The sequence below is a fragment of the Mobula birostris genome, chromosome 5 (genome assembly GCF_030028105.1).
Source record: "Mobula birostris isolate sMobBir1 chromosome 5, sMobBir1.hap1, whole genome shotgun sequence".
In the NCBI taxonomy this organism is placed as follows: Eukaryota; Metazoa; Chordata; class Chondrichthyes; order Myliobatiformes; family Myliobatidae; genus Mobula; species Mobula birostris.
The window spans coordinates 28,189,396-28,214,948 of NC_092374.1; the positions used below are offsets into that span (position 1 = coordinate 28,189,396).

General features: G+C 40.9%; 1 protein-coding gene across 1 annotated transcript in view; it reads left to right on the top strand.

The window, feature by feature from the left end:
* LOC140197203 (cadherin-related family member 2-like) overlaps positions 1-25,553 on the top strand; it is a 140,962-nt gene that overhangs the window by 77,667 nt on the left and 37,742 nt on the right. The window contains exons 18-22 of the mRNA XM_072257126.1: positions 1,627-1,696; positions 2,424-3,029; positions 4,344-4,415; positions 17,966-18,015; positions 21,699-21,859. Of these exons, the coding sequence (XP_072113227.1) occupies positions 1,627-1,696; positions 2,424-3,029; positions 4,344-4,415; positions 17,966-18,015; positions 21,699-21,859 (959 nt within the window). The remainder of the gene's footprint in view (positions 1-1,626; positions 1,697-2,423; positions 3,030-4,343; positions 4,416-17,965; positions 18,016-21,698; positions 21,860-25,553) is intronic.

Here is a 25,553-nt window from a genome sequence, read left to right on the forward strand (position 1 = left end):
CCAAAAATATTGTTCAGAGGAGAGAATCGTGCTATTGCCTGCTGGGATATTATTCACAAGCACAACCAGAGGCTGTGGCACCCTGGGAATTATTACTTAAGCTGGCATATCCATAGTTGCTCTTTAGAAGATGATCTTGAATTGTCTTGAATCACTACAATCCTTCAGATGCAAGAATGTATGTGAGAAGTTCCAGTGTTTAGACTCAGCAATGTACTTCCAAGTCAGCAAGGTGTGGTCTGGAGAGGAACTTGCACTTAGTGGTATTTGATAGACCTGAAGCCTGTGTTCCTCTGGGCATTGGAGGTCATGGATTTATACCGTGATATCAGCATAGATTGAGCAGGCAATTGATATGCATTTTGTATATGGTACGTACCATGAGCCAGCAGTGGAGGGTACGAACGTTTAGCATGGTTTACGGGGTGCCAATACAGTTAGCTGCCTTGTCCAAGGGAAGCAGAGCTGCTCTCATCTAGACAGGTGGAGAGTATTCCATCACAATCTTGACATAGTTTGTAGGCAATGAAAATGTTTCAACAAGGAGAGTAAGGGTGAGTTGGTAGCAGTGTGATTAGCATAATGTTTTACAGTGCCAGCTGTAAGATCCCTGTCGTTGTCTGTAAGTTTGTACATTCTCCCCATGACCATGTGGGTTTCCCTGGGTTCACTGGTTTCTTCCCACACTCCAAAGATGTGAAGTTAGGGTTAGTAAGTTATAAGCATGCTACGTTGGTACCGGAGGCATGGTGGCACTTCTGAATTGCCCCAACACATCTTGTACTGTGTTGATCATTGTTGTAAACAATGCATTTCACTGTAAGTTTCGATGTACATGTAGCAAATAAAGCTAGTCTTTCTCTTTTCTTTAGACCCTACACTTTTAAAAGGCGTTGATAGTGTGCTGAGAAGAACTTCATTCATTAATCAAATCATATTGTAGATGATAAAATATGGAGTTTTTGATATTGGTAATTTCACAGCAACAAGAATTAAAGTGCTGATTAGCCATGGTCCCAGTGAGTTGCAGAGAAGACTGAGGGGATGGAACTCTTCTCGCTTTGTCGTAACTCAGTCCATACTCTTGGTATCAGTCTCAAGTTTCTTCTTAAAGTTGCCTTCAGAGCTCAGATTGTGTGTCTGGATATTCAATATCGAAAGACAAAAAAAAAATCACTCCAATTCAGTATTAGAAATATGAAAGGTTAGAGTTTTCATCCCCATTGCCACTAACTTAATCACATACCAAGACACTGTCTAAGGCTGATCTAAACTTCTCCCACCATCAACATCCCATTTGCTCCTCGGATGAGCTCCAACCCTATATTCCCTGTATCAACTGTCAATTCTGCTAAAGGTAGTCCACACCTTCCCTAACCCTGGCCACGATTCACTTCTGTTGCCATCGTTTAGTAGAATTCATGTCCAAGGGACTGAAAATACCATTTCTATTCCTGAAGCATCATAGAAATCTATTTAACATTTCTGATCAACTCACAGTTTAATTTTATTGATTATGTGACAGAAAATGTGTAATCATTGGATAATACAGTAGATTAACAATTAGTTTCCAACCAGTGTATTTTGAACAAATAAATAAACTACCATTAATATCATATATTTCAGGATGTGAATGATAATGGCCCGGTTTTTAACCAAAGTGCATATTTTGTCGCTATTCCTGAAGACCAGCAGGGTAAGAACTGTTGATGAGATAGAGGTAATTAAATTCTAAGTGATGTAAGTTCATCCTCAGTTTCTTGCAATAAACATATATTTATTGTAGCAGCTGTGCCTTCTCTATAACGTAGATGAATCAAAGGAGCTGAGCTGGTGCTAAATATGTGAGGATGAACTGTGTTATGCTGATTTAAAGTTACTAAAAATTAAAAGATAAACTACTCATCAGTCATATTTAGTTCCACAGATCTCCAGTGTTGTAAAATGAATTAGCTTTACTGTTTCAGTGCCAGGACAGAGATATTGACAATTGTTTTCCATTCAGTAGGTTGGATGGTAGGAATATTTATTCACACAAACCACAGATGTGGAATCTCCACAATGTGAAGTGATACAAGAGCCTGGAAGTTTTCTTTTCTCATTACACTCAGGGAAATCTGAAATCTGGGCACATTCCAGTAGAGAGTTTAAACATCATAGAATATTTGATGTAGATGAAAAGAAAGATTTGCATTTATATGTTGACTTTGGATAATGCAAAGTCCTTAAAGGTCAATAGAGAGTGGCCACCTCTGTAATGGTTTCTGCATAGATTTCTACATGAAAATCTTGCACCTAAAATAGAGATCAATTTAAATTAAACACTGAGAATTTTGCATATCTTAGGTTTTAAGATATTGGCATGGTTTACCAATGGAATGACAATTTTGACTGAAATAAATCAACTTAATATTTTGTTTTAGATTGCTGTATTTTTGAGGTACATGTTTCGGACAGTGATGTAACTGATTCAAACCGGCTGGTGACCTACAGAATTGAAGATGGGGCACGGGGCCAGTTTATTATCAGCACTGGGAAAGGAGCCCTACTGCAATCCGCATGCATCCATTTAACTCCAGAGAGCAGGCTTGATTATGATGGTGGTCCGCGGAAATATAGACTAACTGTGGCAGCCACTGATTTCGGGTCTGATCCAAATACAAGCTACACAACCATCGATGTGGATATTTTAGATGCAAATGACGAGGCTCCTGTTCTCAATAGGAGTTCACTCTATGACGTGTTTACAAGTGAAAATGGAATCATCAATACAACCATCGGAACAATCCGGGCTTTTGATCCAGACACTGATGCAGAATTGCACTTCTTTATCAGAGGAGCTGAGTGCCTTGATAGGAAGGGGGAAAGGATGAACAGTTCACTCTGTAACAACTGGTTCCGACTGACGGAGCGATCTGGAGCTTTGCTCTACAGTGGTCCTGTTGACCGGGAAAGAGTTGAAACTGTTTTGCTCAGAGTACAAGTTGTGGACTACAACACTGTGCATTCTTCAAACATGAGTGAAGAAGGTCAGCTCTATTTAATCAGTGGTCTAGAAACTGCTTGGGTTCTGCTTCTATAAGCATAGAAATTTATCAACGTAACACACTGGGCACAATTCACACAAGTTTTGGTTGCGCTAAATTAATCAGGCCTGGTTTCTGAGTAACTGTAGTAAGTTGAATACCTGTATGAGCCTTAAAACTAATTTTACCACAACTAGGATTGCTCATTAGTCCGAGTGGTCACACACAAGAAATAGTTTCCTCCACTGCATTGCACTTCTGAAAGCCATAGCCATATCCATGCCAATCACCTTCTCCTTATCCATTTACCTCAGTTAAACCCTGCAGAACTACAGGGGGTGGACAGGGCAGATCCCACCGGCAACCCACTGACTAAAAAGTTGACTTCTACTCCATTTAGACAAGGCTTCAACATGGATTTTTATTCAAATTAAGCTCTATCTGTTCCAAACAAAACCAGTTGCTTTCTAACATGTGGAAGGTTGACTGACGGATTCAAACTTCCATGCCAATACAGTGCAATGCAAGTCAAAAACACCCTGGGAGTCAGATGCAGACTCATCTCATCTCTCTCTGGTGAGTTAAAGGGTCAGGTGCATTTCAGGCCTGTCTGGTCTCTCAGCTTTACACCTTTACACCAGTTTACCTGGTGAAGCCCCAATCATTTGAATGGTCTTGCTGGCATTCACTTAAAAGGTAATTTTAGGTAATATATTTATTTACCTTTTTATGTATGTTTCAACTAATTATAGCAATTTTTAAATGCTTATCATTTCAAATTTAATTTTTAACAACCATCTTTAAATAACATAATGTTTTGCAATTATTTTATGCAAGATATTTGGAAACAGTGAAAAGGTATTCCGATGGCACACACCTTTAGAGGACCAATGGGAAAGTCAAGCCAACGGGCAAGGCCTTACTCTTTATTTCTATCTTGGGATCCCATCACTGCACACAGACCACTGTTTCTTGTACAAGGAGGCAACTGTATTGTTGACCATGGGTAATGATGGGAAGTGACTTTTAGACAAGAGTGGGTTTGTCCAAGGTAACACCTAATGATCCCTGGCTTATGATTCTGATCAATTACCTTGCATAGTTCAATTTCCTGACCATCATCTCCTGGAAGTCAAGGTCCTAGGGTTTATGTCATTGGTAGAGGCCTTTAACTTCCACATAATTTCCTGGCTGGGTTTTACAGTGATCTTTTACTGGAGGGGGGCAATCAACCCATCTTTGCCGAGCTTCTACTTCCCAAACATTCTTAAGAGTTTGCCAATGTGAAAGACATTAATCATTACTTTGTATTTTTAGGGCGCATTAAAATTATCATTACTGATGAAAATGACAATGCTCCTGTATTTTCTAAAACAGAAACTAAAAAAGGTGAGTGAGGATTATCAACATCAAGAGAAAAATGTGTAGTGATATTTTAGAATAATTAGACTAGTCTGAAATTTGCTCTGCAATTGAGAATATAATAACAGCTGCAACAGTGCATGTTTATTTACTTACTTAAGACTATCACCCCTACTGGGGCATAGGCCACCGACAGCAGCTTGCTAGAGTCTTCATTTCTAGGCCAGTCTTCCAAGTTGTTTTCAAAGATCCTTACCTTGCCAGGGATGAGGTCTTTGGAGGTTCTTTTGGCATTTCTATAGCTTTGGGTTTTTAAAGATGGGGTGGGGTTGCTAGCCACATGCCCTACCTTCTTCCTTTCACAGTCGGGCTTGGGACTGCCCATGACAGGGTTCAGTCCCACATTTATTGTAGTAAATCGTTAGTTTGCTTTTCAATGAATGGCACTGAATTTACAGCTTAGGAACAGGCCTTTTGGTCTAAGTGGTTAATGCTTTGGCAATAATTAGACTCCACCAAATGCTGTGCTTCCATTCTACTTTACCATAGCATAAAGTTAATTAATTGTGTACAAAGTGTGTAACGTACACAGAGCTAAATAGCTAGCCAACCTCACATAAACCTGGGCCTTAGCCTCCAGGGGATGATTGTCAGGATTCAACATAGTGTCTGGACCTTCATTCCTACTAAAAGTTCTGATTATTGAAGGTATCATAGCAGAGCTTAATGGTAGTGCTACATCACCCAGTCACCTCAGAACAAGGACGTGCACCTGAGGTTAGGCAGGACAAGGCAGCTAATATGGTGGTGTTGTCATATGGAGAAGCTTTACAGGGCTAGTGCAAGGAATGAGAACTTCCCTAGACCTACTGACAAAGAGGCAGCCCGTCCTACACCAGCCACCAGGAGAGCATGTGGATAGAAATGAAAGACTTGAGTTTAAAACCACAATAGCTATTACTATTCTTCAAGAGGCCAGTTTTGTTAATCGAAAAGGCTGGATGAAATATATGTTGAATACTTTGGTACAATGTTTACAATGCCCAAAGAGTGGAGGGCTATTTATTATAAAGAAAATTCATAAATCAAGGACACATACCCCAAAGAGTCAATGGTGTTTTTGTGAAAAGATGTATGTTTAACATCTGTAAATTACAGAACACCTGAAGCTGCAAGCAAAGGAAATCACAGTACCAATCACACAAACTAAAGACCTTCAAGTATTCAGAGCTTCCAAAAAAATATAAAAGACAACTTCCTTCTAAAAAAAATACTTTACCCCCATTCAGCATGGCCTTAAGATTAGTTCCTAAAGGCAAACAGCAAAAACAAACCGCATACTTAACCTGTCTAGACTCATCGGCAAAAGATACCATTTCCCCACATTTAACCTGTCTATTCCCCTCATAATTATAAAAATGTACTTTATCTTTGAAGGTGTTGACTATTCATCAACGGACTAGGTTAGGCAAATCATCCTCTTTTTAATCCCCACACCTATTTGGCACATCGGGCTGCAACCTTGTTATTTCTTCAGTGTTTTGTCTGTTTTACGAGGCCATGCTGCTAGCTTGACACTCAACCACAGTTAGACCTCGTGCAAGGAGCTGGCTGGATTCGAACCCATGACCTCTTGTTCCAAAGTCCGGGTTCGGATGCCACTACTCCACCAGCACAGTGCCAACTCACTGCACAACTCTTAATTAATTAAAGCTTGCACTTTATTGTCTCTGCACAAAACAACAACATAAAGATGTTGACCTCAGGCCAACAACATAAAATATGAATTCTTCTGTTTCCTTTATATCAGTACTCACTTAGACCATTTCTGCAATTATAAGACCAAAGTAGAAGACTAATCCTTTCTTCTCCCAATCCTTGGCATGGGGGTAACTCCTTGCAAAAGTGAGTCGCCTGAGTTCTTGCCTCTTTGCATTTGAAGCTCCAAACTCTTATAGTCTTCCCCATCAGTTCAAATGTTGCACTTCATTCTTGTTGACTCTAGATCATTCCCATCGGAATATGTCCAAGGGCTACACAACTTCATGCCTTAGGTGACTTCTTGTGTTCTATTTGACTCTGGTTCAAGCCAGTTAAACCAGGTCACTCAGACACTGGGCTGAGAAAATAAGATTACTTCTGCAAACCTGTCATTGTACACAATATGCAGCTTATCTGAGAATGATCTCAGGTTTAACAGATCAAAAGCAGAAATCTCTTGTGTCCACATTCAATTGCTCTGATTAAGTTATCCTAGAGCAAGAATCAGTTCATCAAACAGTTCACAAAATGGAGGTTACAGAGCAGCTTCACGAAATGGCAGCATCCATTTCTTCACGCACATGGCAAGAATAAAGACACTTGGTTTGTCTACTTCTACTGTCTTTGACCCATTTGAGTTCAATGTTTTATTCTATATTTTAATGATATTATGATCATTGTGATTGCACTAAAAGACTACCAGTCAAGATTTCTTTTACTTGAAATTTAATAGGCATCCGTTAGTCTCATGAGACCATGGATTTGCGCCTTGGAAGGTTTCCAGGGTGCAGGCCTGGGCAAGGTTGTATGGAAGACCGGCAGTTGCCCATGCTGCAAGTCTCCCCTCTCCACACCACCGATGTTATCCAAGGGAAGGGTACTAGGGCCGATAGAGCTTGGCACCGGTATCGTCGCAGAGCAATGTGTGGTTAAATGCCTTGCTCAAGGACACAACACGCTGCCTCAGCTGAGGCTTGAACTAGGGACATTCAGATCACTAGACCGACGCCTTAACCACTTGGCCACGCGCCAACACTTGAAATTTACTTAATGAATATTACATAAATAGGCTAAATGCTCATTAGATATTCCTTGGCACCAGGGAAGCATTCATGAAGAATCAGAAAGGAATCCAAGAGCAGGATGAACAGGAGATCCCAAAAGCGATTCAGTCTGGCGCTTAGCTCCTGGTAGGGTCAGCCATGGCGGTAAGGTCAAAGGGGAGCTTCCTGACAAAGAGCAATCCAACCAGGACCTCAGTGGTGGAGCTGGTGGAAGATGATGACACATCACAGTGGAAGTGAAGGTGGAGGAAGGCTGCAGCAGTGAAGGGTCCCCTGTCGTCTTGCACTTCATGACCCCAATCTGTCAAGGACGGTGTGGTGACTACCCATGCATCAGCTTACCCACCTTAAACAAATTCATGTACAGGTACCCTCCATTAAGGGAATCCACCCTAACATCCTGGTTATGTGAGTCCTGGATCAGCTTCTACAGTCAAGTGAGGACCCACCAAAAGACAACATCTTTGGAGAACAGCGTACTCGACTCGAGTGATCTCACTACTACTCATACTACATAATTAGAGTTTGCACCAAAACTACAGATCCTCTCCCATGCCCCCTCCCCAAGACAAATCTCTCAATTAAATGGCCTTTCACCAATCAAGCTATTATTACCATGATGATGTCTTCTCCATCGCATTGGGTATATCGAGCTGTATCAGTTTCTGCCACAGCTAGATTTAGGCATAGAAATGGTAATATTGAGATAGCTTTAAATAATCCTAACCTGGGGGTTTACGTCAGCTCTCACTCACAGAACTGATTGAAACTCAGGGCAAATTCCTTTACCTGATGAGTCGTGTATGAAATTTGTGGTCCCATGGGATGTGTGAAACAGGTCGCATTGGTATGCCCATGTGGTGCAGGGAGAGGGTGGCGGGCATGATGCAGGTATAGAAAGAGGTGGTAGGATATCATTGGAGCAGAGGTGAGATCTAAGTGGGTTATAAATGCTGGCACAGACATTTGGCAGGGTGGCAAGTTTCTATAGTTCCTTTGCAATTCTATGTCAATCTCCTCACACTCATATCCCCTCACTGGACAATATGCCCTTGTTCTTTTTGTGAGGCTCCCAGAATTCTGTGGTACATTGCCACCCACAGCCAGACAACCGGCTTCCTCGTTCTGCCTCCTGTTTCAACACCAGAATCACTTTGCATCCATCATGGCTTAAATTAAAACAAAATTGCATGCAGCCAGCTTCAGTCTTCCTGGCTACCAGAGTAAAGAAAATCATTAAATCTTTCTACAATGGTGATTAATTGTGGTCAGGGCCACCCTTGGGCCCAGTAATGTGCCATGACTGGTATGCACTCTGATTTTGGGAAATACTTGTGGAATCTATATAACAAATTTGCAAATGGTGAGGAACAGATTTAATAGTTTGGCTAATCATGAGGGACCCTTAAGAATGCAGCCATATTATTCAGATTTATTTGAACAGGCTTGTGTGTCTCCAGCATTTCCAACAAAGAAACTTGCTATTATTTAGATGTGTTGAAATGTTGTTGAAGTTTCTTTTAGCACTTTTAAGAAAATTGGTATCGTGAAGTAAGAACAGGAGTAGATTGCTTGAACTCTGCATTTGCAATATCTATTAGATTGTGACAGATCAACCAATTCCAATTAGGCCTTGATGTCCTTGGAAAAATTCAATCAATCCCAACATTGAAAATTTTAATTCAGCAAATATCTACACCCTTCAAGCAAAGAGTTCTAGGCCTTTTATGCGAAAAATATGCAGGAATATTTTTTTTATCTGGACTAGGTCATTTACTTTGGAGTTGAAGAGGCAACTGTCATGATATTGGCACAGACATTCTGTGTGTGATTGACCTTAGTATGGCTGCCCTTCCCTTTTCTAGTTACCCTCTCGCCCCTTCACCTCTCCTCACCTGTCCATGGTCCACTGTTGTCTGCTATTAGATTCCTTCTTCTTCAGCCTTTCTTGTCCACCTGTCATTTCCCAGCTTCTCACTTCATCCGCCCCCCCCCGCCCCCACCCCTCACCTGGTTTCACCTAAATAATAATATATAACCACAAGACATGCAATTCACCAGCACTTTAGGAGAGGTATTCCATTCAACCCACAGACTTCCTTAGGTTACAACATAGACCCCAAATACAACTGACAGTCTTTTGTTTTTTCTGGCTGTCTAGTCCTGCGAAGACCCAGTATGATATAATCCGACTGGGATAGGACCTCCTAACTGATGTGTAAATTGTATGCTTGCCTTCTGCTTTATCATCTGCACCCATTCCATGCCCCAATCTACACTTCCCACCTGTTAAAAATAACTTCTATGGAAGGAATCGTGAATAAGCAATTGGATTTTGGAATAAACTTCATAATTTATTAGAATCATGTGAAGATTGCCCTAGGAGTCCATCTATTGCGTCAGTGGTACCCAGACAATGTACAAAGTATCTCGTCGACAAACCACAAGATTGACGTGGTAACATATGAAGTGTTATTTAGCAGATACACTATTGCTTTGCAGGATCCTGGGATATTGAGGGGAAGGGTAAAAAAAAGAGACTTCTCCCTCTTGTGGTTGACCTGTTCTTTGTCATTGTGAAGCCTACTAATCTGATTGAACATCCCATTGAATTGGAAGCAGACAGCGGCATGCCATGGCAGTAGTTTACAGGATCAGGTGAAGCGCTCCTAAGAATGTCTCCTTCGAGGCTGCTTCTGTTTGCACTGGACAGTTTTTGGTTTTTGCTATCGTTGCATTTTACTGCAACATTTTTATATTCAAATTTTACAGAATTAGAATCAGAATCAGGTTTAATATCACTGGCATACGTCATGAAATTTGTTACTTTGCAGCAGCAGTACAGTGCAATACAGAATTTTACAAACAGAGAGAGAGAGGGACGCGCATACGCGCGCGCGCACACACACACACACACACACACACACACACACACACACACACACACACACAGTTGCCTGAATGCAGGGCAAGAGATGGTTAAGGAGTGAAGAAATGTCCAGGCTTGTTCCTGTTCAGTGGGCTAAATTGAATTTGCTTTGTGATCTCTCAGCTTTGCATTGGTTTTGCTTTTGCCAGAGATTTTCTCCAGGTCATTGCATCCTTTATAATCCACTTCTGAATTAAAAGGAAGTTCACACATTCAATGTCCTTTTCCACTTCTGTTTCTCTGCGCAAACCCCTTCAAGTGTTCCAGGCAACACCGCTGCTCCCATGAGAGCATCTTATTATTTGGCTAAATGTTTGAGTTATTTATTCAGAGCAGACTGGCAAAATCTATGTTATTCTTTGTTAATCTTTGGAACCCATTTTACGCTTTTTATTATTAGCAGCATCTGCAGTTAGTGTAATCGGAGTGTTATCTGCATATTTTAACATATGTTATAAATATACCATGTGGTTTGTTAAAATTAAGGAATTAGAGAAGATAGAAGTTAGGTTGTCATTGGGAAAGATTGTAAGAAGCAGGAGAAAGCCCACAGAGTCTGCTATCCCATTCTGTTTGAGCATTGCGTACATATAAAATTAAATCAAAACCATATTCAACCTGAGTCCTTATCTGATCTGACCATCACCATAAATATAGCAATCTCAAGCATGTTACTGATCTATCAAAAGGTGGAACACCAAATACATCAACTTAAAACTCTTAAATTTCTGCAAGTTACTCTTTCCAAACAAGGCATCTGAACCCACTTTCAAGCGTCTGCAGTTTTATGGCAGTGCCTTCCAGGGCCTCAAATCCTCAACTGCACTATCTTTTGTTAACAGAATCCCAGAAAGTTTACAGCTTGGAAGGAGACCATTCGGCCCATGAGTCTATACCAGCTCAATCTAAGAGTAAACCATCTTTGGCCACTTGACATTGCAAATTCTTTCCCTTCAGATAATTAAGCACTTCTAATTTGGAATGTTAGAAATGATTCTGCTCTGACCTTACCTTGCATATGCTGTCAGAGTTCTCTCTATAACAATGTTCTGTATGATAGTTGTGGCTCTTTTGCCTGTTTTTTTTCATTCTTACTTCATTTGTTCTTGAACTATATCCATATTCTTTGATTCCTTTGCAGTCCAAAAATCTATTTCAGCCCTGAATGTACTTTGTGACGGAATACCCTTGGACTTTAAGGGAGATTATTCCAACAATTTACAAGTAAAGGAATTTAAACGCAGGCTTCTTAGGTGGCCAGTAACATTGAGACAATCCACTGTGTTTCCAGTTTCTCTACTTGGAGGAAGCAGCCTTTGCATTTATTCTATCAATTCTCCAAATCTGATGTTTCCAGTAAATCATTTCACATTCTCCTAAGCTTCAGTGGGGAAAGTCGATCTTATTAAATTCTTATAGAATGACTCCCTTGTTCCTGGAACCAATATAGGAACTACTATGCACTAGTTGCAAGGCAAATATATCGTTCTTTACACAAAGAAATACACTAGAATCTCTTATTAGGGAATGATAACAGAGTACTTGGAAAACATAATTTGTTTGTTCCTGATGAAGGGTCTTGACCTGAAACATTGACTATCTATTCCCCTGACCAGACCTGCTGCATTCCTTCAGAATTTTTTTGGCTGTTGCTCTGGATTTCCACCATCTGCACAATTTCACGATTTGCTTGGACAGCTTTGAATTACATTTATGAAAGGGTGTTTGCCAAATCCAATAGTCTTTTGAAATGAAATATTAAACTATATTAAAGAGGAACACTGGATGTAGCAGAAGAGGATATTAAGGAAGATTTTGATAATCTATACACAAGATGTTATTATACAAATAGTGTCTTCACTGTGGAAGACACTAGCAGTATGGTGGAAGTTCCAGATGTCAGAGGGCATGAAGTGTGTGAAGTTGCCATAACCAGACAGAAGGTTCCTGGGAAACTGAAAAGTCTGAATGTAGGTTAGTCACTTGGACCAGATGATGTACACACCAGAGTTCTGAAAGTGGTGGCTGAAGAGATTGTGCTGACATTGGTAATAACCTTTCAAGAATCACTAGATTTTGGAATGGTTCTGGAAGACTGGAAAATCACAAATGTCTCTCCACTCTTCAAGAAAGGAGAGAGGAAGAAGGAAGGAAACTATAGGTCAGTTAGTCTGACCTCACTAGTTGGGATGATGTTGGAGTCAATTATTATGGATGAGGTCTCAGCGTACTTGGAGGCACATGATAAAATAGGTCATAGTCAACATGGTTTCCTCAAAGGAAACTCTTACCTGACAAATCTGTTGGAATTCTTTGAAAAAATAATAAGCAGAATAGACAAAGGAGAATTGTTTGATGTTGTATACTTGGATTTTCAGAAGGCCTTTGACAAAGTGCCACACACGAGGCTGCTTAACAAGCTATGAGCCCATAGTATTACAGGAAAGATTCTAGCATGGATAAAGCAGTGGCTGATTGGCAGAAAGCAAAGAGTGGGAACAAAGGGAGCATTTTCTGGCTGGCTGCCAGTCACTAGTGGTTCTATAGGGGCAAACACGAGGAAATCTGCAGATGCTGGAAATTCAAGCAACACACACAAAATATTGGTGGAATGCAGTAGGCCAGGCAGCATTTTGTGTGGGTTCTACAGGGGTCTGTGTTGGGACTGATGCTTTTTATATTTTCTGTCAATGATTTGGATGATGGGATTGATGGCTTTGTTGCAAATTTTGCAGACGATATGAAGCTAGGTGGAGGGACAGGTAGTTTTGAGGAAGTAGAGAGGCTACAGAAGAACTTAGACAGGTTAGGAAAATGTGCAAGGAAGTGACAGATGGAATACAGTGTTGGGAAGTGTAGGGTCATGCACTTTGATAGAAGATGTGAAAGGGTAGACTATTTTCTAAATGGAGAGAAAATACAAAAAAACTGAGGTGCAAAGGGATTTGGGAGTCTTTGTGTAGGATTCCCCAAAGGTTAATTTGCAGGTTGAGTCTTTGATGAGGAAGGCGAATGCGATGCTAGCATTCAATTCAAAAGAACTGAAGTATAAAAGCAAGGATGTAATATTGATGCTTTATAAAGCACTGGTGAGGTCTCATTTGGAGTATTGTGAGCAGTTCTGGGCCCTTTAGAAAAGATGTGCTGAAACTGGAGAGGGTTCAAAGGAGGTTCACAAAGATGATTCCAGGATTGAATGGCTTGTCATATGAAGAGTATTTGATGGCTCTGGGCCTGCATTCACTAGAATTCAGGAGAATGAGGGATGACCTCATTGAATCCTATCGAATGGTGAAAGGCCTTGAAAGAGCGGATGTGGAGAGGATGTTTCCTACAGTGAGAGAGTCTAAGACCAGAGGACTCAGCCTCAGATTAGAGGGGCGTCCTTTTAGAACAAAGGTAAGGAGGAATTTCTTTAGCCAGAGAGTGATGAATCTGTGGAACTCATTGCCACAGGCAGCTGTGGAGGCCAAGTCTTTATGTATATTTAATGGGGAGGTTGATAGATTCTTAATTGGTCAAGACATGAAGACATACGGGGGGCAGGGGGGAGGCAGCAGATTGGGGGTGAGAGGAAAAATTGATCAGCCATGATGAAATGGGATGTAATGTTGAATTTGTATAAGGCATTGGTAAGGCCAAATCTGGAGTATTGTGTACAGTTCTGGTCATCGAATTATAGGAAGGATGTCAATAAAATTGAGAGAGTACAGAGGAGGTTTACTAAAATGTTGCCTGGGTTTCATCTCCTAAGTTACAGAGGAAGGTTGAACAAGTTAGGTCTTTATTCTTCAGAGCGTAGAAGGTTGAGGGGAGACTTGATAGAGGTGTTTAAAATTATGAGGGGGATTGATAGAGTTGACGTGGTTAGACTTTTTTCTATTGAGAGTGGGGAAGGTTCAAACAAGAGGGCATGGGTTGAGAATTAGAGGACAAAAGTTTAGGGGTAACATGAGGGGGAACTTCTTTACTCAGAGAGTGGTAGCTGTGTGGAATGAGCTTCCAGCAGAAGTGGTTGAGGCAGGTTCTATGTTGTCGTTTAAAGTTAAATTGGATAGATACATGGACAGGAAAGGAATGGAGGGTTATGGGCTGAGTGCAGGTTGGTGGGAATAGGATAGGGTAAGAGTTCGCCACGGACTAGAAGGGCTGAGATGGCCTGTTTCTGTGCTGTAATTGTTATATGGTTATATGAAATGGCACAGCAGTCTGGATGGGCCAAATGGCCAAATTCTGCTCCTGTATCTTATGGTTTTATGGTCTTAAATGTAAGAATCTTGGGATTGGAAATAAAATGTTTTCATAGGACAAGGGTTTGTTAATGAAGAGATTAAAAATAAATGAGTAATTTTCAGGTTGTTTGTATGCAATCACTGAGGTCGGGCAAGGATTAGAATTTTGACTTCAGCTACTCACAATTGATACCAGGGAAAGCTTGAAAATGGAATATCCAGGCCTGTTGACAAAATAAAATTAGGTGCGAAAGTAACTGTCAGAAGCTATGAAGATATACAGATTAACTAAGTAAGCATGAATGTGACTGATGCAATATTTAGTGGAGAATGGTTCAAAGGACATCCTTTGAAAATTGAAAGCAAATGATGAATAGTTATCTAGGGGGACCTTTGTCTCTTTATTCACATATCACAAAAAGTTATCACAGTTACAGCAAGCGATTAAAAGCAAATGATAATGTAATCGTTTCTTCTCAGATCACAAGGGTAAAAAGCCTAGAAATTGATGTGTAATCTAAAAGGTGTGACCTAAGGTTATTCTGCTGTGTATATCCATTATCTGCCTACCATTGCAAACTTCAGTAAAGGTTATAACTCAAGGCATTGCACATAACTGAGACACTTCTGCACACTCCGAGCACTGAGGAACATAATCTGTGCCAATGATTCAAGATTCAGGTACACTTACTATCAAAGAATGTATCAATTATACAACCTCGAGATTTGCTTGCTAACAAGTAGCCACAAAGTAAGAAACCCCAAATAACCAGATTAAGGAAAACAAAGTAATATATCATTCACAACACACTGGAGGAACTCAGCAGGTCGGGCAGCATCTGTGGAAACGATGAGTCGACGTTTCAGGCCAGAACCCTTCGTCAGGACATATGGACATCCTGACGAAGGGTTCCGGCCCGAAACGTTTCCATGGATGTTCCCGACCTGCTGAGTTCCTCCAGCGTGTTGTGAATGTTGCTTTGATCCCAGCATCCACAGATTATTTTGTATTTAAATTCTGAATCAAAATTGATTCCTCAGATCAGAACCCCAGAGCAGCCTGGGGTAGGCCCAAGGGCTCGCTTATCAGTTCATCATATTAATGGGCACAGAGCACAGCAGCCAGGGCAGTCCACGGAGATGACTATCATGGAGGACGAGCAAAGTCAGCTCTTGTCCTGGCCAACACCCTGTCTTTTCAGTCTATCTGGGCCGGCGCTTATATTGACTAAACAATGGAACAGCGAAAGGCTCCAGCACCCCGGTGAGATCGCAGAGAGTGAGCTCTCCCCTCCAATCTGGGCTGGCGATTAAATTGTCTAAATGGCGTAAGGTACCTCACACTAAGACCCGGGCAATACTGCTGCAGACGGCTTGGGGCCTAAACCATGCCACCCAGTGACTTGCTCCGGGCCCAGATTTTGTTGCCCAGTGACATGCTCCAAGCCCAGGTTTCATCACCTCACCCAAAGTGGCTCTCAGGCCCTTCAAATCAGCTCAGATCCCAGGGTGATACAACCTTGCACCCGGGCCAGTTGCATCAAAATTGAATCTCCACTGCTGGGGCCCCGACTTCTCCTTACGGCACCCAGAGTGATTCAGCCTCACTCCCAGACCAGCTGTATAGGCATTGGAACTCCATCTGCCACAATTCGTCACCCGAACTCGCTTGGCAACACTCTTCCCTTCATTGTTTGCGGCAATAATTTAACACAATTACCTTATTTTTAGAGACGCTTTTAGACAAATTTCTTAGCTTTTTGACTACCAGGAACCTGTCGCACACATTCAGTAGCACCATCTTAACCAGAATGATTTGCATCTTTTGAGTGGAAGAGAGCCTTATTCCATGAAAGGATGCAGGAGAAGGGAATGATTGAGGTCTGCAAATGATTGGGACAACTGGAGAGAAAAAGGGTTAAGATGGTTATTTAGTTTATGGCATTAGAGGGACTGGGATCTGTGCCGATGTGGGGTGAGTTCACTGGGTAAATGAAGGCTGGTATTGTGGAGGAGTTAGGGTTTGGAAAGGTTGTAAGTGTTGGGACTTAAGTAAGTGGAGTCCCAACCAGACTTGCATCATGTTTACCTGGTTACCCCATTGCCCAAAATAAAAATGATGCTCAGAACACCAGAGAGGTATATTGTATAAGGCTTGAGTTGATTGACTGCATTTGACATGGAGACATAAATGTGAATGACAATGAGAAGTGCCTAGCAAACATTCAGATTGCCCACAGTGAGTGCAATGCACAAGTGGTCAATGTTATTTTCTGCTCCGGCAAAAGTAAATCAATCATTTAATAAAAAAGCACAACTCTGCGCATTCAAGTTCCCAGCCCAAGTGATTTTGCTGCAGGTGCATAGAATTTTACTGAAAGCCACCACATTTGTCAGGATGAACTTGTGTATTAGTGCATCAGATTCGTTTGGACTGAGAAGGAAACATATAGACTGCTCAATGCATGCAGTAAATCCACAGATTTATTTTATAGAAATAATTAATCAAAATTCAATTGTGCAATATGCACAATCATGACACCAGAACTTCCAAATTATAAAATTTTCAAGGACCTCAACATGGTAACACATTGAGAGGATGATTGCCCTGAATGGATGAATTCATACCTTAAGACAATAACCAGTGCAGTTGCATTCTCACGGTAAGATATCAGCCCTTAAGGATTAACATGAGAAGGTTCGTCATTGAAAATGTTGTGGACCTTTGAAATTGTTTATCCGGCAGATCTGTGGGTTCTCAGTTACAGAGTATATGCAAGACATAAATTGAGAGCTTTGAGAGATACAGGCTTAGAAATAAATTTGAGGTAAAAGACTTACTAAATGACAGACACAGGAGATTTTGCAGATGGTGGAAATCAGAGCAACACATGAAATTGCTGAAGGAACTCAGCAGGTTACACCGCATCTATGGGGAGGAATAAATAAACAGTCGATATTTCAGGGCAAGACGTTCCATCATGGCCCGACACTTCGAATGTTTATTCCTCTCCGTAGATGCTACATGACCACGCTGAGTTCCTTCAGTATTTTGTGTGTGTTACTCTAAATGATAGAGCATGGTTGAGGGTTCAAATAGCCCTGGATCTTATGTTCTTGTAATTAGATCTAACTGTGTTAATTGCTACTGGTGGTAATTTAGAGAACTAACTTGCCTAAATGACTGTCTTTATACCTCTATAATATCTGTATACTTTCAATGCATTAACATTATGTAAGGACTATAATAGTAATTTATTTCTAGGTTATGATAAAGAATAGCAACAATTTTAATTGGATTGTTAATATAAAATTGAAATATATAATTCAGTCTATTATCACAAATTTGCATCATCATGCACATTTTAATAGTTCCTGGATTCACAACTATTATTCCATTAATTATATTTAGCCATTGCTTCTATATTAAGGGAATTATAGTTTACCACACTAAAATAATTGTCATTAAAATTAAATTAATCATATTGTTTCTTGGCTACATATGTCCTTCTTTATAGCTAATGGTATTTCTTTAAAGAGATTTAACCTGACCCATAATAAAATTAAGACCTGTTTGTACTTATCTTTCAGTTGTTGCATTGGAATTTCTCACCGAGAGCTTAGAGGTTGCAGTGTTGGAGGTAGGTTACTCAATTCTTTTTAATATTTTATTTATTTGGTCAACTTTATCTATCCCTGGTTATACAGTTGGGCTTAGCAAGTTCTCAAGATAAGCCAGCGACAAATAGTGAAGATGGCTAAGAAATTATTCAGATACAGTACTAACTTCTGCAGGAAATGCAGCAGGTTCTTGTTTGGATGAAACTCCCATTAGGCATCAACCATCAACCATCAGGCTCCTGAACCAGCATGGATAACTTCACTCGCCTCAACACTGAACTGATCACTGAACACAACTATGGACTCACTTTCAAGGACTCTACAACTCATTTTCTCAGTATTATTTAGTTACTTATTTACTTAATTTTTTTGTATTTGCAGTTTGTCTTCTTTTGCATATTAGTTGCTTATCTGACTTTGTATTCCTTTTTTCTGTTGGAACTTCCTGCAAGAAGATGAATCTCAGGGTAGTATACGTTGACAGAGATGCACTTTGATAGTAAACTTACTTTGAACTTTGAACCTTGAACTCCCAGTCACAGAACAGCATAGAGCATGCAGGACACTGGAAATATCCTGTTGTCTCCTCCCACCGAACATTCCCAAGCTTGAGATGAATGTACTGGCTGCTGCTTAGTGGAGCAGGTGTGTGCTCTACATAGGGGTTTAGCTGCAAGTAAAAAGCAGAATGCTGGAAGAACTCAGCGGGTCAAGTAGCATCCATGAAGGCAAAAGGTATAAACTGATGTTTCAGGTTGAGACCCTGCATTAGAACTGAGAGGGAAGAGGAAAGATTGCTAGTATTTAATAGTATGAGGGAGGTTGGGTGGAACAGAGGCTGGATGGTGATAGGTGCAAGCAGATGGGGAGGAGATAATGTCAGATGGAAAACATACCTGGATATTGTTATACAGCATCATCCAAGTCAAAGTTCATTCCATTGTATCACACTGTGCACTTAAAAATAGACAAGGTCAATCTATATGCTGCTGGTTACTAGTTAACCTTCTGGCCAGATTAACCTCCTCCCCTTTTTTTTATTGTGCAGTCGTGAAACAATAGCCAGATCAGAAATGCTGATCAAGTCAATTAGTTCCCAAAGGGAACTCTGATAGGCCAATCAGATGGTTCACTGCTGCTCTGCGATAGAACACAAAAAAAAAATCATATGTACAATTAAAAAATAGTAGAAATACTGGAGTCATGATGATCATAATGAAGTCTGCTGGAGAGAGACATTTATACACATGCTGTCCTCCATAATTCAAAGAGATTGAAGGATAAGGTTGCAGGGTGACTAAACTTGGCAGGAGCACTTGGAATTAAAAATTAATCCCTACCGGGGGAAAACAACACCTGTTTGTTCCGCACTGTTCTCCAGCAGTTTAAGGACTAAGACCAGCCGGAACATAACGCACAAGTGCTGTTGAAAGTCAGGTATTAACCCTACCTACCAACAACCAAGCATTGCCATCCTGGTCCCCTTCATGATAGCTTATGAAGAAGCATATGACATCCCTCCCAGAGATGATAGGTGTTTGTGCACTCGACTCTCGAAGGCTTGGACCCCATCGTCGCAGATGTTTCCGGCCGCAGCGTCTAGAAGGCTGTTCCAAATTCTGATAGCACAGTGAAAGAAGCTTCTATCCAGTGTGTAGGTTCTCACATTAGCAATGACAATTCTCTTCTCACTCTTCAAATGGATAGAAGTGATAGGATTCAGTTTTAAACCGAAGAGCATTGCTACTCCTTACATATTGTGTGAAAGCTCGCCAGCATTTGGAGGTAATTTCGCAATTTCATGCTAAATTGATCTGCCATGGAATAATCTGGGGGTTTATTGACATTCCATGAAATATGTTTCAGTGTTCAACCAGAAGTATGAAAGTATGCCTGGTAGTGAAAAAATGGAAAGATGCTTTTAAATAAGAGTGCAAGAATTACCGCTTCTATGTAATTAATGCATTAGGTGCTAACACTGCATGTGAATTTGCCATTGTCCGTACAATACACATCCAAACCTTTTGGGATGTGCATAGATATACTAGACCATAGAATAAACACCATAGCAATAACTAATTCAGCTTAGTGAGTCCATGCAGTGTTTGTGTTCCATTCAAATTTGCTCCCATTATGCTCACTTATCTTTATACAAATGTCTGTCTCATTTTCCACTTACCTGTTCCCCTTACATGCATCTATTCCATTCATTTTAGTCACTTCATATCATTAATAATATTAAAATTTCATCCCTCTGTGGGCAAAAAAAACTTCTGAAGTTCCCCCATTTGATGACTTATTGAATTTATTTGTTGATTTCTAATTAATAGAAGCACATTTTCTCTATTAATAAAATCCGTATTCCTCATGAGGAACAGCACTATATCTTTTCTCTGGACATGTCACGGCCTTCCAAACTCCGAACTGAATTCTGTAACTTGGGGTAACTCACTTTCTCTGAACTAGAGCTGGCTATTTCTACTACACGTCATCCATCAGTGATATTGACTCAGTTTTTACTTCATGCCCAGCACCCTCTTCACATTTATTTTTTTGTGCTCTCCATTAACTAAATGCCGTCATCTCAGCCTTTGTGCCTTCTTTTTTTCTCTCTTCAATTGTACTCAACAGCTCATTGATCAGATGACCTCTACAACTTATCCCCATGGCAATCGAGATATTTCCTTTGTCTAATCCATCCTACCCCCCCACCCCATCACCTTCTCTACAACTTAACATTAACTTGTTTTCTCTCTTTTCCTGAATCTGAAAAAAGCTCTTTCATCTGAATTGCTAACTCTGATTTTCTTCTCATGAGTGCTGCCTGATTTGATGAGCACTTCCAATATTTTGTGTGTTTATTTCACTATTGACCCTAACTTTATTTTGAACAAATTTAAATGTTGGGAACAGGTAGAGGCCATTTTGTCCCTCAGGCCTGCTTTCCCATTTAGTAAGATTATAGCTGATCAACTCTGCCACCACCTTAATGTTACATTTCTGTTCCTTAACTTTATGTTAACTTAAGAGGTACATTTGATTCAGGCTCTGGGCCTGTACTCACGGGAGTTTAGAAGAATGGGGGGAGGGTCAGTGGAATCTCATTGAAACCTATTGGGTATTGAAAGACCTAGGTAGAATGGACATGGAGAGGATATTTCCTATAGTGGGGGAGTCTAGGGGCATTGGGCATAGCCTCAGAATAGAAGAATGTTCCTTTAGAACAGAGATGAGGAAGAATTTCTTCAGCCAGAACATGGTGAATCTGTGGAATTCATTGCCAGGGACAGCTATGGAGGCCAAGTCATTGGCTATATTTAAAGTAGAGTTGATAGGTTCTTGATTAGTAAGTGTGTCAAAGGTTAAGGGGAGAAGGCAGGAAATTGGGGTTGACAGGGATAATAAATCGGCCATGATGGAACGGCGGAGAAGACTCGATGGGTCGAAGAGCCAAATTCTGCTCCTATGTCTTAAGGTCTTATGGTCTTATTTATCCCTTGGCCATTTATTGAGTCTGACTCAAGACTGTTCTCCTTTTTATATTTTATACTGTTTCATTTTTTTGTGGCTCCTTCCTGCCATTGTATTTTAACATCTGCTGGACATAGCGCATATAAAACTTTAAAGGTAAGAAGTGAACATACCAATTTTATTTACTCATAGCATGATTAATTGTGCAATGTCCATATTTCTGTATGTTTAGGCCACTGACCGTGATGTTGGAAAGAATGGTGCTATCACATTCCATGTTGCAAAAGGTACTTTTGCTGTGCCAGGAGCATCACCAGTCAACAAAACAGCGACAGAATTCTTTTACATTCAAACATCTTTGAACAGCAAGTATATGTGGGAAGGTAGTTTACGGTGGGTAACATCTAACTCCAGTTTCTGCTTTGCTTCAGTGTTTGAATGTTTCAACCTCTGCCTTGACCATCTACTCTTGGTTTGGACTGCTCACCCAATTAGAATAAGATAGGATGTACAATAAAATCCCAGCAGGGTGTGGTAGTCAGACACATCACTGGACTCACCTGCCACTTTCTTTTTTAACAGGCAGGTTTAATCAGATTCCAGCGCTGATAATCATTCTCGGTATAATTCTGTGTGAATCCCTGAAGCATCGGGGTGACCTTGTAGTTGCTGTCTTGGGGGGCGACATCAGAACACCTTTTATGAGTGTGAACCCTCGCAAGGCATTAAGCCCTGATGGTGTACCTGTGCCAATCAACTCGCTGAAGTGTCCTAGGATATCTTCAATCTCTCACAGTACAGTGCCCAAGAACAGGAGGGTCAACAACCCACGACTCGCTCAACAACTATCAGCCTGTTGCACTTACATCTACTGTGATGAAGTGCTTTGAGAGGTTGGTCATGGCCAGAATCAGCTCCTACCTAAGCAAGGACTTGGACCTGCTGCAATTGGCCTATTGTCACAAAATAGGTCAACAGCAAATGCAATCCCACTGGCTTCGCACTTGGGCTTGGATCACCTAGCAATAGTAATGTCTATTTATTGATTACAGCTCAGCTTTCAACACAGTCATACCCTCAGTTCTAATCAATGCTCCACAACCTGAGCCTCTGTAGTTCCTTCTGCAGCTGGATCCTTGACCTTCTCATTGGGAGACCACAGATCAGAATTAGCATCTCCTCCTCACTGACAATCAACACTGGTGGACCTCAAGGATGTCCACTGCTCTATTGTCTCTACACCCACAACTGGGTGACTAGGCACAGCTCAAATCCCATCAAAAATTTGCCCATGCTGCAACAACTTGGTGGAATTTCAAATGGTTACAAGGAGGTGTACAGGAGTTAGATAGATCATCTGGTTGAATGGTGTCGCTGCAACAACCTTGCACTCAATGTCAGTAAGACAAAGGAATTGATTGTGGACATTGGGAAGAGGAGGTCAAAGAAACATCAGTTCACATCAAGGGATCAGCAGTGGGAAGGGTGAGCAGTTTCAATATCTCAGGCATGAACATCTCTGAAGATCTATCATGGGCTAACATATTGATGCAATTACAAAGAAGACATGACAGCAGCTACATTTCATGAGGAGTTTGAGGAGACTTGGTATGTCACCAAAGATTCTTGTAAATTTCTAGAGATGTACTGTGGAGAGCATGCTAATTGATTGTTTCACCATCTGGTATGATGGGGGCACTTCACAGGATTGGAAAAAGCTATAGAAAGTTGCAAACTCAGCCAGCTCCACAGCATCCCAGACACCTGCAAAAGACGATGCCTCAAAAAGCCAGCATCCATCATTAAGGCATTAAGGACCCCCGTCACCCAGGACATGCCCTCTTCTCATTGCTACCACCAAGGACGAGGTACAGGAGCCTAAAGCCACACACTCAGTGTTTCAGGAACAGCTTCTTCCCCTCTGCCATGGGCAATGTGCCCATGAACACTTTCTCAGTATTTTCCCCTCTCCTTTACCTCTACTTATTTAATTTAATTTTATATATACTTTGTATTGCATTTTATAGATTTTAATACTATGTACTGCAATGTATTGCTGCTGCAAAGCACCAAACTTCACGACATATGGCAGTCCTATTAAACCTGATCTTGATTCAGATTCTGCAAGCCAGGAAAGTGTGGATCAGAGAGTGGGACTCCTAGGAGAATAACATATGGAATGGATCCCCATCCTTCGCAACTTCTTCAACTGCTTGAGGGTTCTCTTGCAGCTCCTGTAGCTCCCCAGAACACTGGGGCCACGCTAACTGGCAGTAGTGACGTTGACACTATATGGCACATTCATCAGGGAAATCATCCTCTGAAGATTAGCAAAATAAATCCAAACCTCTTACAGTTTCCTTGGGGACAAAGAGGAGCAGGAGCATTCTTCTGTGCTACAGGGGCAATCCAGACTGCTTTGCATATTTCTTCTCACACTGCCACAAATAGTTGCCCGGCTTTAGCATTCCACCACACTCATTCAAGTTTCACAGAACCCAGATTTAGCTCAGCAGTCTAACCACCCGCCGTTGACATTCTATGGCATTATCATTGGCTAATCAATGATCAGTAATTCAGCTAGGTGGGGGACATGAATACAAGGGGAGGTCGGCAACACCGGACACTCCAAGGCCTTAGCTTTACATGACACAAGTCAAGAGTATTATAGAGTACTCTTCAGTTGCTTGGATAAGTGCAATGCCAACAACTCTCAGGAAGATTGACATCAAACAGCCCTGCTTTGACTTTGAGGGTTTGGATCCAGAAAAACAAAGGCCCAGACTCACGTTTTGGAAGTTGGGCTCATGCCTGACCTGGAAGGGAGACTGTAGCTGGTGATGTTCTCAAGTACCTGCTGTTCCTTCACCAGAAGGCAGCTCACTACCATCTTTTCAAGGGCAATAGAAGCAATGGCCAGATTATGAAAATGAATTTTAAAAGAAGTCAGTGAAGGTCCATTTGAAGGAGGTCCAACAAGTAAAATATCCATAACAAATCATTGACACAAGAAAGGCCACAGATGCTGGAAATCTGGAATAACACACACAGTTCCTCCAGTGTTTTGTGTGAGGCGAGTCATCTCTGTTCTATTTACATCAGCATATATCCCTGTTGGATGGACATTGCAATTGGAATAAAACAAATCGTAGTTATCATTCAACACATTATATTGTTATTGAGACATGTGTGGAAGATATTTTAACAAAGTGCTCTTGTCCCTGCTGGCCTCTGCAAAATCCACATCATGAAATGCTTACAAGCATGTCTTTTATTAAGTGGTTGATAGATTTGTGCACTGTAGACAATTCAATCCACCCTAGTTAACACTGCTGTTTCCACTCTGTGGCCACTTTGTTAGGTACACCTGTACACTTGCTCATTAATGCAAATACAGTATGTAATCAGCCAACCATGTGGAAACTACTCAATGCATAAAAGCATGCAGACATGGTCAAGAGGTTCAGACCAAACATCAGAATGTATTCTAATTGACTTTGACTGTGGAATGTTTGTTGGTACCAGACAGGCTGGTTTGAGTATCTCAGAAACTGCTGATCTCCTTGGATTTTCAACAGTCTCTAGAGTTTACAGAGAATGATGCAAAAAACGAACAGAAATATCCAATGAATGGCAGTTCTATGGGCAAAAGGGCCTCATCAATGAGTGAGGTCAGAGGAGAATGGTCAGACTGGTTCAAGCTGACAGGAAGGCAACCGGAACTCAAATAGTCGTGTGTTACAACACTGATGTGCAGAAAAACACCTCTGAACACATAACATGTTGAACCTTGAAGCAGATGGGCTACAGCAGCAGAACACCACAAATATACACTTCTGACCACTTTATTAGGTACAAGGGATACATATTCCAGAAGAAGCTCATTCTGTTCCACCCACCTCACTTCAGACCTTCAGCACGTCCTTCTGTTCCCCTTCCCCATATGTTCTCTTCCAGTTTCTTCTACAACTCTTCATTTATTTACCTTAGTCACTTCCTGTGGTAGAGATTGGCATTCTAACCATTAGAGATAATTTCAATTTGTACTATTGAATTTATTATCTTGTAATGTGATTGAAAATGTAGT